General features: G+C 41.2%; 1 protein-coding gene and 1 long non-coding RNA gene across 2 annotated transcripts; both read left to right on the top strand.

The window, feature by feature from the left end:
* The first annotated feature begins 3 nt into the window (after positions 1-3).
* Positions 4-1,615, top strand: LOC139023299 (uncharacterized). The gene is made up of 3 exons (XR_011474431.1): positions 4-89; positions 601-750; positions 1,011-1,615. It is a non-coding gene; the product is annotated as an uncharacterized lncRNA (long non-coding RNA).
* A 6,324-nt stretch (positions 1,616-7,939) lies between these two features.
* LOC111954704 (nucleolar protein dao-5) lies at positions 7,940-13,554 on the top strand. Its single transcript, XM_023974590.2, has 9 exons — positions 7,940-8,091; positions 8,170-8,298; positions 8,585-8,737; positions 8,866-9,045; positions 11,720-11,827; positions 11,969-12,118; positions 12,224-12,391; positions 12,514-12,675; positions 12,877-13,554. Exons 1-9 carry the CDS (start codon positions 8,073-8,075, stop codon positions 12,960-12,962), a joined length of 1,155 nt encoding a protein of 384 aa, XP_023830358.1. The 5' UTR covers positions 7,940-8,072; the 3' UTR covers positions 12,963-13,554.
* The last annotated feature ends 313 nt before the right edge of the window (positions 13,555-13,867 follow it).

Here is a 13,867-nt window from a genome sequence, read left to right as displayed (position 1 = left end):
ACGAGAAGATCTAAGGTGCAGACTACTTTGGTCACGAAGATGTTGCTGGTCAGTGCATGAAGGTCCTGCGTGAACTCTTCAAGGAGCAGGTAATGGAATAACCCTCTACTAGGAAGAGAATATCGCGCAGATGACATTAATACACAGTTTACATTACTACACAGATTTTATTACTACACAGATTACGTTAGTTACTACACAGATTACGTTATTAAACAGATTACGTTACTACACAGATTATGTTACTACACAGATTACGTTACAATACTACACAGATGGCATTACTACACAGAGGACATGACTACACACATTACATTACTATACAGATTACATTACTACATTACTATACAGATTACATTACTACACAGATTACATTACTACACAGATTATACTACTACATTACATTGCTCCACATATTACATTACTACACATTACATTACTACACATTAGATTTTCAAGATATTCAAGGTCTCCCTTGTAAAAGAGGTCTCCTAACCTCAATGGGACTTCCTGGATAAATAAAGGTTAAAGCTGCAATATGTAACTTTTTTTGTATTAACTTGTACCTTATCCTCACGACTTTTCCATTGTCTTGGCCAGGAGTTCCTAGAGCAAGTGAAGTACTTTGTGATGTGGTARAGCAGACATGTGGTCTCAGATGTCATACAGCTTTGTGAAGACTGGAGGCAACGGGAGGCCTATGACATCATCGCTGAAGATGTCCAAGGAAAAGTGTTCTTTGCTGGGGAGGTAAGATCCATTTTATCATTCTACCCCAATGTATCACACTACAGGGCCCATATTCACAAAGTGTCAGAGTAGAATTGATCATCTAGGATCAGGTTCCACCAGTCCATGTAATCTTATTCTAAAAGGCACAAACCGTCCTGGATCAGTACTCCTACTCTTGAGACACTTCATGAATATAGGCCCAGGTCTTCACAGCAAAGATAATATCGGTGAGAGTAGATTTTCAATGCATTTCATTCTTTGTGTCTTTCTCTCTCCAGGAAACCAACAGAAACGTTCCTATTTGAGTGGTGTCCGTGAAGCAAGTAAAATCGCCTTACCTGTGAGCAGTCAGTCACACAATACCAGCATGACTACATCTCAGTCGTACAGAGCAACGCTTCAGTTCCTCACTCAACTGAGTCACTACTCTTTTAAGTAGTGTTTTCAACCAGTGTGTACTGTACCTCGTGTGTGAGCAGAGATGACCAATGCTGTTTGTAATGCGGCAATGTTATGGACATTGAATCAATGTGGAAAACTGATTGGATTTGCACAAATTAACATAAGGGAATTGCATAATTTTCTTACCCAGCTTTTAACCTAAATGTAATGACATTACGAAATGTTTTGTTGATTTCACGTTAGTTGACAACTAGACATGGAACTGACGTCTGTGCCCAGTGGGACACCTCGTGTTGGTTTAGTTGGAGATCACTGTAATAAGAAATTAAATGATTGGCAGCGCAAGTATGCTTCTAAACAATTAATTTTGATGTACAAATGGACATACAGTATTTCTATTATATATGGATTGTTTGTCAATAACTATTTAGTGAGGTGCATGCCAATGTTGTGCACACATCATCAATGGCTTTCAAAGTTCCAATGTGTTGGTACAATGAGCGCTTAACTGTTGAAGTAATAAAAGTTGATAACTTAAATGGATAAATTAGTAGTTTTTGCATTAGCACTTTTGTGTTTTATAATGATGAATTAATTAATTATAATTTCTGTTTTCAGAACAAAACTGGGCCTGAATATACTTTAAATTACCAAGATAGAACTGCCAAAGGGGGATGAGTTGCAATCTACTGCAGAGTTCTGTCATACTTCCAGGTCTATGCCCAAACAGTTCGAGCTTCTAATTTAAAAAATGAATCTCTCCAGAAATAAGTCTCTCACTGTTCCCGCCTGTTATAGACCCCCCTCAGCTCCCAGCTGTGCCCTGGACACCTGTGGGGGATGAATCAGAATTAGTTGGGTAACATAGATAAATAAGATGTTTTATTGACATAATATGCTTATGTGAGATACTTGTCATTAGAATGTCTCCCTTTGGACTATACTGTTGGCATTTGCACTTTTCCCTTCTCATCTAGGGAAAAGTCACTTGGGGCCCAGAGAGGGGAGAGGTCAGGCTTGTCTTTTACATGTCTCTGGTAATATGCAGAATATCAGAGAGGTGAGAGGTCAGAATGGAACATTGTCTTCATATGTGAATGTATCTGTTAAACCATGTGAAGGGATGGCGTGATTAAGGGGGAACCAATTATCTCTTGGCTCCATAATGTCTGTCCGCAAGTCACTCCCCTCAGTGAGCTTGTCCAGGAGTGGGGAGAAGAGGGGATGTACTTGAGATGGGAGTATCTAGAGTTGACAATTGATATATGCCATTGGATGAGTTGGTGTTTTTGTACTATGAAGTACCAGGAACGAGATTAGAACCTCCTCTTAGAGACCAAACTGAACGATAATTTATAGCTAATGCTATCTGGCTATGGGATACTCCTTTCTCAAGTAAAAGGCCCTTCGTGAAGTTTTACTAAGATCTGTGGTTCGTCATGTATGTTGAGAGAGGTGTATCTTGGCTATAAAAGATCTTGGCATTCTTTTGTAGGGACTCTCAGAATTAATTATAGACACTGAATTGATCTGAGAGTCAAAGGGCTATGGTGAAGCTCATATAATTAAAGATGAGGTTTAAGTATAACGCTGACTGGTGTGTAGTTTGTAACTCTCCTCATTTGGTAATACAAGAAATTGCCACGACACACCATATGTGAATTGATTGCCCCCCATCTATCTTCAGAGTTCGTTCTATTGGGTGACCTAAACTGGGATATGCTTTACACCCCGGCCGTCCTACAATCTAAACTAGATGCCCTCAATCTCAAACAAATTTTCAAGGAACCCACCAGGTACAACCCTAAATCCGTAAACATAGGCAACCTCATAGATATTATCCTGACCAACTTGCCCTCCAAATACACCTCTGCTGTTTTCTACCAGGATCTCAGCGAACACTGCCTCATTGCATGCATCCGTTATGGGTCCGCGGTCAAACGACCACCCCTCATCACTGTCAAACACTCCCTAAAACACTTCTGCGAGCATGCCTTTCTAATCGACCCAGCCCGGGTATCCTGGAAGGATATTGACCTCATCCTGTCAGTAGAGGAAGCCTGGTTGTTCTTTAAAAGTAATTTCCTCAACATCTTAAATAAGCATGCCCCTTTCAAAAAATGTAGAACTAAGAACAGATATAGCACTTGGTTCACTCCAGACCTGACTGCCCTTGACCAGCACAAAAACAACCTGTGGCGTGCTGCACTAGCATCAAATACAGTGGGGCAAAAAGTATTTAGTCAGCCACCAATTGTGCAAGTTCTCCCACTTAAAAAGATGAGAGAGGCCTGTAATTGTCATCATAGGTACACTTCAACTATGACAGACAAAATTAGAAAAAAAAATCCAGAAAATCACATTGTAGGATTTTWTATGAATTTATTTGCAAATTATGGTGGAAAATAAGTAGTCCCCACGATATGCAACTTTTCAGGGAAGTCAGGAACCAATACACACACTCAGTTAGGAAAGCAAAGGCTAGCTTTTTCAAACAGAAATTTGCAACCTGTAGCTCTAACTCCAAAAGGTTTGGGACACTGTAAAGTCCATGGAGAATAAGAGCACCTCCTCCCTTCTGCCCACTGCACTGAGGCTAGGAAACACTGTCACCACCAAGTCCACGATAATCGAGAATTTCAATAAGCATTTCTCTACGGCTGGACATGCTTTCCTCCTGGCTACCCCAACCCCGGCCAACAGCTCTGCACCCCCCGCAGCTACTTGCCCAAGCCTCCCCTGCTTCTCCTTCACCCAAATCCAGATAGCAGATGTTCTGAAAGAGCTGCAAAACCTAGACCTGTACAAATCAGCTGGGCTAGACAATCTGGACCCTCTCTTCCTAAAATGATCTGCCACCATTGTCGCAACCCCTATTACTAGTCTGTTCAACCTCTCTTTCGTATCGTCCGAGATTCCTAAAGATTGGAAAGCTGCCGCGGTCATCCCCCTCTTCAAAGGGGGTGACACTCTTGACCCAAACTGTTACAGACCTATATCCATCCTGCCCTGTCTTTCTAAAGTCTTCGAAAGCCAAGTTAACAAACAGATCACTGACCATTTCGAATCCCACCGTACCCTTTCCACTGTGCACTCCGGTTTCCGAGCTGGTCACGGGTGCACCTCAGCCACGCTCAAGATACTAAACGATATTATAACTGCTGTCGATAAAAGACAGTACTGTGCAGCCATCTTCATCAACCTGGCAAAGGCTTTCAACTCTGTCAATCACCGTAATTCTTATTGGCAGACTCAACAGCCTTGGTTTCTCAAATGACGGCCTCGCCAGGTTCTCCAACTACTTCTCAGATAGAGTTCAGTGTGTCAAATCGGAGGGCCTGTTGTCCGGACCTCTGGCAGTCTCTATGGGGGTACCACAGGGTTCAATTCTCGGACCGACTCTTTTCTCTGTATATATCAATGATGTCACTCTTGCTGCGGGTGATTCCTTGATCCACCTCTATGCAGACGACACCATTCTGCATACATCTGGCCCTTCTTTGGAARCCTCCAAACGAGCAATGCCATACAACACTCCTTCCGTGGCCTCCAACTGCTTTTAAATGCTGGTAAAACTAAGTGCATGCTCTTCAACCAATTGCTGACTAGCATCATTACTCTGGACGGTTCTGACTTAGAATATGTGGACAACTACAAATACCTAGGTGTCTGGTTAGACTATAAACTCTCCTTCCAGACTCACATTAAGCATCTTCAATACAAAATTACATCTAGAATCGGCTTCCTACTTCGCAACAAAGCCTTCTTCACTAACGCTGCCAAACATACCCTCGTAAAACGGACTATTCTACCGATCCTCGACTTCGGCGATGTCATTTACAAAATAGCCTCCAACACTCTACTCAGCAAATTGGATGCAGTCTATCACAGTGCCATCCGTTTTGTCACCAAAGCCCCATATACCATCCACCACTGCGACCTGTATGCTCTCGTCGGCTGGCCCTCGCTACATATTCGTCGCCAGACCCACTGGCTCCAGGTCATCTATAAGTCTATGCTAAGTAAAGCTCCGCCTTATCTCAGCTCACTGGTCACCATAGCAGCACCCACCCATAGCACGCRCTYCAGCAGRTATATTTCACTGGTCATCCCCAAAGCCAACACCTTCTTTGGTCACCTTTCCTTCCAGTTCTCTGCTGCCAATGACTGGAACGAATTGCAAAAATCGCTGAAGTTGGAGACTTATATCTCCCTCACTAACTTTAAGCATCAGCTATCTGAGCAGTTTACTGATCGCTGCAGCTGTACACAGCCCATCTGTAAATAGCCCATCCAACTACCTACCTACCTCATCTCCATATTGTTTTTATTTACTTTTTATTTTATTTACAGTATTTCTACTTGCATATCATCATCTGCACATCTATCACTCCAGTGTTACTTTGCTAAATTGTAATTACTTCGCTACTATGGCCTATTTATTGCCTTACATCTTTACTCCATTCGCACACATTGTATATAGATTTTTCTATTGTGTTATTCACTGTACTTTTGTTTATCCCACGTGTAACTGTGTTGTTGTTTATTGTCGCACTGCTTTACTTTATCTTGGCCAGGTCGCAGTTGTAAATGAGAACTTGTTCTCAACTGGCATACCTGGTTAAATAAAGGTGAAATAAAAAATACATTTAAATTTTTTTTAAATAAGGATGGTCCATTTGGTTTTAATCAGTGACTGGTTCGTGTAAAGACAGTTGTGTATTGGTTGTACTTGCATTGTTTTAGCAAGTAACTTGGACTAATGTCTCTGTATGAAAGGGATATAATATCCTTTTCATACACAGACCAGATTCCCACAAATTTACCATGGCTGCTTTTTTTATGTGTGTTTTTTCGTATATCTGATACCAGTACCCATTTCAGACAGAATACGTGGTATATTACCTTTCAAAAATATAAGGCAATGTTTATATGACCCCCTTTCAAACAGCCCCTTATTTACCACTTTCTTGCAGGTATATCCCTTTTAGGGTTGTTAAACCATGGGGCTGTTTACATTTCAAATTAGGGAGATGTTTTTTTAGCAACAAAACCGACAAGGTTCTCTCAGATTGTTGACAACATATAAAGTATACATATAAAAAACACCCAGTTTAAACATTCCTACATTTGCACAATAAGCACTTGTCTCTCAAATACATCGTTACAGTTGTTGGTTTGCTAGCTAAAGAATTGTTGCCATATTAGCATATACGTCAAAACAAGACATGGTATCAAGAACAAGATAAAACTAGCTGAAACGAGCCACCTACGATTCTCCACATTGCAGCTCCTTGTCACTAGGCGGGTAGCCTAGTGGATAGAGAGTTGGGCCAGTAACCCGAATGGTTGGTGGAACGAATCCCCGAGTTGACTAGGTAAAATCTGTTGTGCTACCCCTGAACAACGTTCCCCGGTAGGCCGTCATTGTAAATAAGAATTTGTTCATAACTGACTTGCCTAGTAAAAKAAAAAATGTGAGAACGTTTACATGCACCGTAATAATTCTGCTGATCTTAATCAAAGTAAACATGCACTTATTAAAACACCTGGTTTTCTGAGCAATCTTTCAAATTATTAGAACATGTAAACCCCTTAATCGGCGTTCCAGCAGTGTATTTGATCTGTGCGAGTGAAGTGATTTGGGAACAACTGAATGTATGCGTTCTAGTAGTTTTATATGTCCGAACTCAGAATCAAATATGCTTAACAAAAATAACATGCTTGCTGTGGTATAACGTTTATTTTGATTGTCTGCATTTATTAGAGTAGCCAGATTTCAGATGTGTCCATGTAAACAGGATTATTAGCGATATCGTTTTTCCTAAAACGTGCAATGCCTGTAAACATTTTAATCTAACTACTAATCTGTCTATTCACAATAATCGCATTATTGTGTGCAAGTACTACTTCCGTTCCTCTCTTCGCCCCTACTTGGGCTTTAACCAGGGACACTCTGCACACATAGCCACCCTCGAAGCATCGTTACCCATCGCTCCATAAAAGCCGCAGCCCTGGCAGAGCAAGGGGAACAACTACTTCAAGGTATCAGAGCGAGTGACGTTCCCGATTGAAACGTTATTAGCGCGCACCCCGCTAACTAGCTAGTCATTTCACATCGGTTACACATGTAACCATACTCATTGTTGCTGGCTATCGAGAATCACAACAACACACATATTTCTGCCACATTGAAGTGTGTGCATTGTTTTAATGATATTGTCAGCTAACCCTTCTAATGGAAGTGTTAATGAATTTACCTGCAAAAAAAGCAGAGAACCATTCACACAGACCCGATACCTGTATTTTGGTTACATGGTCCGTGAAAATAAACACTCGTGATTATGTATTTTACTTATCCATGTCCATGTTTTTACCTCCTACTCTTACTCTCTCCAAGTAATTGAGGCTTTTTTGGTAGGCTACCACACTTTGTTTGTAACACAACATGGGTTTGTTGTTTTGTTTTCTATCAGGTTCCTCCATATTCTGTCAGATGTTACCACGTTTGAACATGTCATTCATGAAACGTGTAGCTTAATAAATTAGCCAAACTGCTCTAAATGACGACTGCCTTACTTAATTGAGACTGAAGGTCGACTGCAATCAATTCTCATTATCTGCACACTACATGGGTGTAATGATTAGTCGAAAGAGTTTCTATTGTACAATGATAGTTTTTATTGGACAAATTCAGGTATGTCCCTCCCCGTTTCGTTCTGTTTGCTTCCATTTAAGAAACGTTTTTGCAACAAAATCGGCGTTTTGAATACGTCCCACCAAACGCTGGACCATGACGTCATCAAAAAAGGACAGCGGGCAATCTCGCAATCGTAAACAAAAGGACATTTTATCTCGCAATTTTTCTACTCCTGGAAAAGTCTCTCCGCACATAGACCTTTGCGTAAACAGCTGTCATAATATTACAAGGCGAAAACATGGTGGATATACGCACAGGTGAATATGCCTCTTGAATCTATACAATGACCGATATTGGTTTTATTCTTTGTGTTCACATCTAACATGTTTTTTTAGCTGTACCGTCAGAGTCCTTAAATATAAGATCATCCGACGATGAACCCTTAATTACATTAATAAACAAGAAGCACCAGCCCAATGAGACCCAGGGTAAAAAAAGCCGGAATATCACTAGACAAGATTCAGGTGAGAGAACATGTGAAATGAAAACCTTTATAAACACCTATTAAATAAAGTAACCCTTACAAAAAATATTGCAATTTTCAAACTGCAGTAAAAGTGCAGTTAACTGGTATTTTGGACGCAATAATTGTAGAATATACTGCAGTTATGCTGCACAATTACTGCAGTAACAAAAACTTATTTTGGATGCAGTATTTGCAGCATACTGCAGTTATACTGCAATCTTTTTTCGTAAGGGAAATTACCTTATTTCGAGTAATATGTTGATATTTGCTGCTTGTGTGATTAGGGTTAGATGACACTTCAGATGATGAACCCTTGACCAAGTTGGAGAAACTTCCCAGACCTAAAAAAGCCACTGTACAAGCGAAGGGGCAAGGGACTACTTATATCAAAAGAGGAACAGGTAATGGCATCCAGAAGACAAACAACAAGATCGCAGGTGAGAACCTCTCTCAAGCTCCTCTAAATGTATGTCCTGAATACTGTAAAATACACACACACTACTACTATTCTGAATGGATGAATGGAAGGAGGCATCAATTTGTTTGGTCTTTGTTGTAATTATAGGTTCAACCCAGGATGAGCACTCCTATGACAGCTCAGACGAGGAACCCTTGATAAAGATGGTTAAAAAGCTCCCTAAACAGACATTATTGCCATTCAAAAAGAGACCCTTCAACACAGCCAGAGAGGTGAAYGATGTGAAGGGCAGAAATAACATCCAGAACACTCATAACATATGCACAGGTGAGACTAGTTACTCAATTCTTGTATCAAGGCTATATTTCTAAGCTACAGGACAGGTATTGAGGAGTTTACCACATCAGTCACCGGCTTCATTAATAAGTGCATCGACGATGTTGTCGCCACAGTGTCCTTACGTACATATCCCAACCACAAGCCATGGATTACAGGCAACTTCTGCCCATAGCTAAAGGCTAGAGCTGCCGCTTTCAAGGAGCAGGACACTAATCCGGACACATAAGAAATCCTGCTACGCCCTCCGACGAACAATCAAACAGACAAAGTGTCAATACAGGACTAAGCTTGAATCCTACTACACCGGCTTGTCGGATGTGGTAGGGCTTGCAAACTGTCATAAATTACAAAAGGAAAACCCAGCCGAGACCTGCCCAGTGACGCAATCCTACCAGACGAGCTGCTGAGGAAGGACGGCTCATAATAATGGCCGGAACGGAGCGAATGGAATGGCATCAAACCCATGTTTGATGTACAGTGCCTCCGGAAAGTATTCAGACCCCTTGACTTATTCCACATTTTGTTACGTTACAGCCTTATTCTACAATTGATTAAATTGTTTTGTCTTCAATCTACACACAATACCCCATAATGACAAATAAAACCCGGAAATATTACATTTACATAAGTATTCAGACCCTTTACTCAATACTTTGTTGACGCGCCTTTGGCAGCGATTACAGTGTCGAGTCTCTTGGGTATGACGCTACAAGCTTGGCACACCTGTATTTCGGAAGTTTCTCCCATTCTCTGCAGATCCTCTCAAGCTCTGTCAGGTTGGATGGGGAGGGTTGCGACACAGCTATTTTTAAGTCCGGGCACTGGCTGGGCCACTCAAGGACATTCAGCGACTTGTCCCAAAGCCACTCCAGCGTTGTCTTGGCTGTGTGCTTCGAGTCGTTGACCTGTTGGAAGGCGAACTTTCGCCCCAGTCTGAGGTCCTGAGCACTCTGGAGCAKGTTTTTATCAAGAATAACTGTGTACTTTGGTCCGTTCATCTTTGCCTTGATCCTGACTAGTCTCCCTGTCCCTGCCACTGAAAAACATCCCCACAACATGATGCTGCCACCAGCATGCTTCACCATAGGGATGGTGCTGGGTTTCCTCCAGATGTGACACTTGGCATTCAGGCAAAATAGTTAAATCTTGGTTTCATCAGACCAGAGAATCTTGTTTCTCATGGTCTGAGAATCTTTAGGTGCCTTTTGGAAAACTCCAAGCGGCGTGCCATGTGTGTTTTACTGAGGAGTGGCTTCTGTCTGGCCACTCTTAACCATAAAAACATGATTGGGGAAGTGAGGCAGAGATGGGAGAACCTTCCAGAAGGACAACCATCTCCACAGAGGAACTCTGGAGCTCTGTCAGAGTGACCATYGGGTTCTTGGTCACCTCCCTGACCAAAGCCCTTCTCCCCCGATTGCTCAGTTTGGCCGGGCAGGCCAGCTCTAGGAAGAGTCTTGGTGGTTCAAAACTTCTTCCATTTTAAGAATGATGGAGGCCACTGTGTTCTTGGACCTTCAATGCTGTAGATGTTTTTTGGTACCCTTCCCCAGATCTGTGCCTCGACACAGTCCTGTCTCTGAGCTCTACTGACAATTCCTTCAACCTCATGGCTTGGTTTTTGATCTGACATGCAGTCAACTGTGAGACCTTATATAGACAGGTGTGGGCCTTTCCAAATCATGTCCAATCAATTGAATTTACCCCGGGTGGACTCCAATCAAGTTGCACAAACATCCCAAGGATGATCAATGGAAACAGGATGCACCTGCGCTCAATGTCAAGTCTCATAGCAAAGGTTCTGAAAACTAAATGGAATTAAGGTGTATATATATTTTTTGTAATACAATTGAAAACATGCTAAAAACCTGTTTTCGCTTGGTATTGTGTATTTTTTATTTATTTAATCCATAACATAACAAATTGTGGAAAAAGTCAAAGGGTGTAAATACTTTCCGAAGGCACTGTATTTGATACCATTCCACTCATTCTGCTCCCTTGGTGTCCCTATCACTAAGAACCATGGACAACGCCTTGTCCCCCTGGCTGATCTTAAAAGATTTGTCATGGGCCCTCAAATCCTCAAAAAGTTATACAGCTGCACCATTGAGAGCATTTTAACTGGCCGCATCACTGCTTGGTGTGGCAACTGCTTGGCATCCGACCGCAAGGCGCTACAGACGGTAGTGGGTACGGCCCAGTACATCATTGGGACCGAACTCCCTGCCTTCCAGGACTTCTATACCAGGGGGTGTCAGAGGAAGGCTCTAAAAATTGTCAGACTGCCATCCAAGTCGTAGACTGTTCTCTCTGCTACCGCACGGCAATGAGTATTGGAGTGCCAAGTCTTGGACCAACAGGCACCTGAACAGCTTCTACCCCATGCCATAAGACTGTTAGGTTAATAAAATGGCCAACCGGAGTATTTACATTGACACCCTTTTATTTATCTTTTATTTTGTAAATAATTGTCTTACTTTTTTAACTCTGCATTGTTGGGAATGGRCTCGTAAGTAAGCATTTCACTGTGAAGTTTACACCTGTTGTATGCAACGCATTATACCAATAAAATTGGATTTGATTCATATACAGAAATGTACTAAATGGCTTTAGCGGGGAATAAACTTGCTTTTCCTGTTCATCTTATTGTCTATTTAACCAGACTCATCAGGTGACAGCTCCGATAATGTGCCACTGATCAAGATGGTAGACAAGCTGAAGACACAAACCCGAACAAAGACACTCCCTACAACAGCCAGAAAAACACCCAGTAAAGTTCTTAAACACAACAGGAGTATAGTTGAGAACACACAGCATCTCTTGTCTCTATACTTTCACTATGGCATAATATGTCTGACAGTTGTATCATTGATTCTAATCCAATAGTCTTGTTTTCTGATTACATGGTCAGAATCCTCCGATGACAGCTCAGATGATGAACCATTGATTAATCTAACCAGGTCTCCATCTAAAGACACTGTGAGGACAATACTGAAGAGCTGTGTCGCTAAAGAATCCAACGGCAACAACTGTAGTCAAAGAAAAGGCAAAACCAGCAGAGGTAATTTATCCTATAGAGCACATTTTTACAAATATTGCTGAGTATGCTGACAGATCATTTTTTTGATGGGTCTCTGTTTTTCCTTTATCCTGTTTGAATTGTCAGAGGAAGCGGGGAATTCTGATTCTGATGACGAGCACTTAATGAGCCTAGTTAAAAAGCCTCTTAAAGCTGTAAAGAAGACCATGACACCAGCGAAGAAGAGTGTGCCAGGAAAGACAAACAAAGCAGTCAACAGATGGAGCACCAACATTGTTCAAAGCACGAGTGAAGGTGAGAATACTTTTTCAGCACTTGTCGAAGCATGGATTTAAAACAATCCAAAATACACCCTAGCATAGATTAGGTTAGGTTGAGTCTTGTTATGCAACGGTTGATTTGTATTGCTTTTTTAGGGTCTTTGGATGATAGATTAGATGATGAGCTGTTGATTAAGAAGATGGTGAGGAATCCATCAATGAAAACCCTGATGGTTATTCTGGAGAGGTGTGAAACTAAAGAAGCCTTGGCAGATTACTATAGAGCCAATGTGGGAAACGCTGGCGAAAGAAGTGCAGGTAAGAATTCCACTTATTGTATATTTCCCTTCCCATTTAGATTATCTTTGACATAGTCGAGAGCTTCACTGTTTGATAAATCACATTGAAATCTGTCAGTGTCTACCTATTATGCAGTACTCATAGGGTTTTTGTGTATTTATTTGGAAGAGGATTAACTCTTGTGAAAGATGGTCACGAATCCCCCTCATTCTTCAACAGAAGCTATGGCAGAGAAGAGAAATCGGTCACAAGACTGCTCTGACGATGAACCTTTGATAAAGATGGTTGGAAACCCAGAGTCATGATTATGGACTAGTATAGATACCGGAATAGTACTTCATTTTAGGACGACAGCATTCAGTAACAAACTTGTTGAAGATGGCACAATAGTTACTGACACAACCACTTTTTTTCTTGCTTGAGTTGACTGTTTTATGGTGAAAAGAAATGTGTGTTGTCTAACTATTAGGTGATTTGGGATAACTATTTTMATTTTTTAATTTGTGTTTTTATAACTTATTTATTTTTGTATCATGTTTACCACATGGATGCTCGTGGTAGCATGTTTTATAGTATATTTATGGCCATGCAAAAGTTGACTCATTCAACAATAGGCCTGATTATTTTTAATTGTTGCCAATTATGGGTCTCCAGCTTAATGAATTACAGTACATTTTTGTGATTAATAGGGGGGGAGTCAGGTACTCCATTTATTTTGACTGGTATGTACCATGAAATAGGGAGCAGTACTATTCTTTTTCAAACACTGAAACTGTAGATGTGCTTGTTACAGTCCACGCATATAATGGCTTGCCATTCAATTGTGTGATATTACATTATAAAAAAATTATTCATGAATTGTTTTCACAATTTTAATTAAAGAACAGAAGTTTCCCATTTGTCTTAGTCATTAACAAAAAACACACCTTCACTTTAATGGGAGATATTAAATCGGCGAAGGATTCCAGCTTCTAAACTGAGACATCTGTAAAATGAGAGGCTTTTTTTTGCAACTCTGCCTAGAAGGCCAGCATTCCGGGGGTCGCCTCTTCACTGTTGATGTTGAGACTGGTGTTTTGCGGGTACTATTTAATGAAGCTGCCAGTTGAGGACTTGAGGAGTCTTTCTCAAACTAGACACTCTAATGTACTTGTCCTCTTGCTCAGTTGTGCACCGGGGCCTCCCACTCCTCTTTCTATTCTGGTTAGAG

This window comes from Salvelinus sp. IW2-2015, linkage group LG30 (assembly GCF_002910315.2).
Source record: "Salvelinus sp. IW2-2015 linkage group LG30, ASM291031v2, whole genome shotgun sequence".
NCBI classification, from domain to species: domain Eukaryota; kingdom Metazoa; phylum Chordata; class Actinopteri; order Salmoniformes; family Salmonidae; genus Salvelinus; species Salvelinus sp. IW2-2015.
This window is presented reverse-complemented; position numbering and strand designations above follow the sequence as displayed.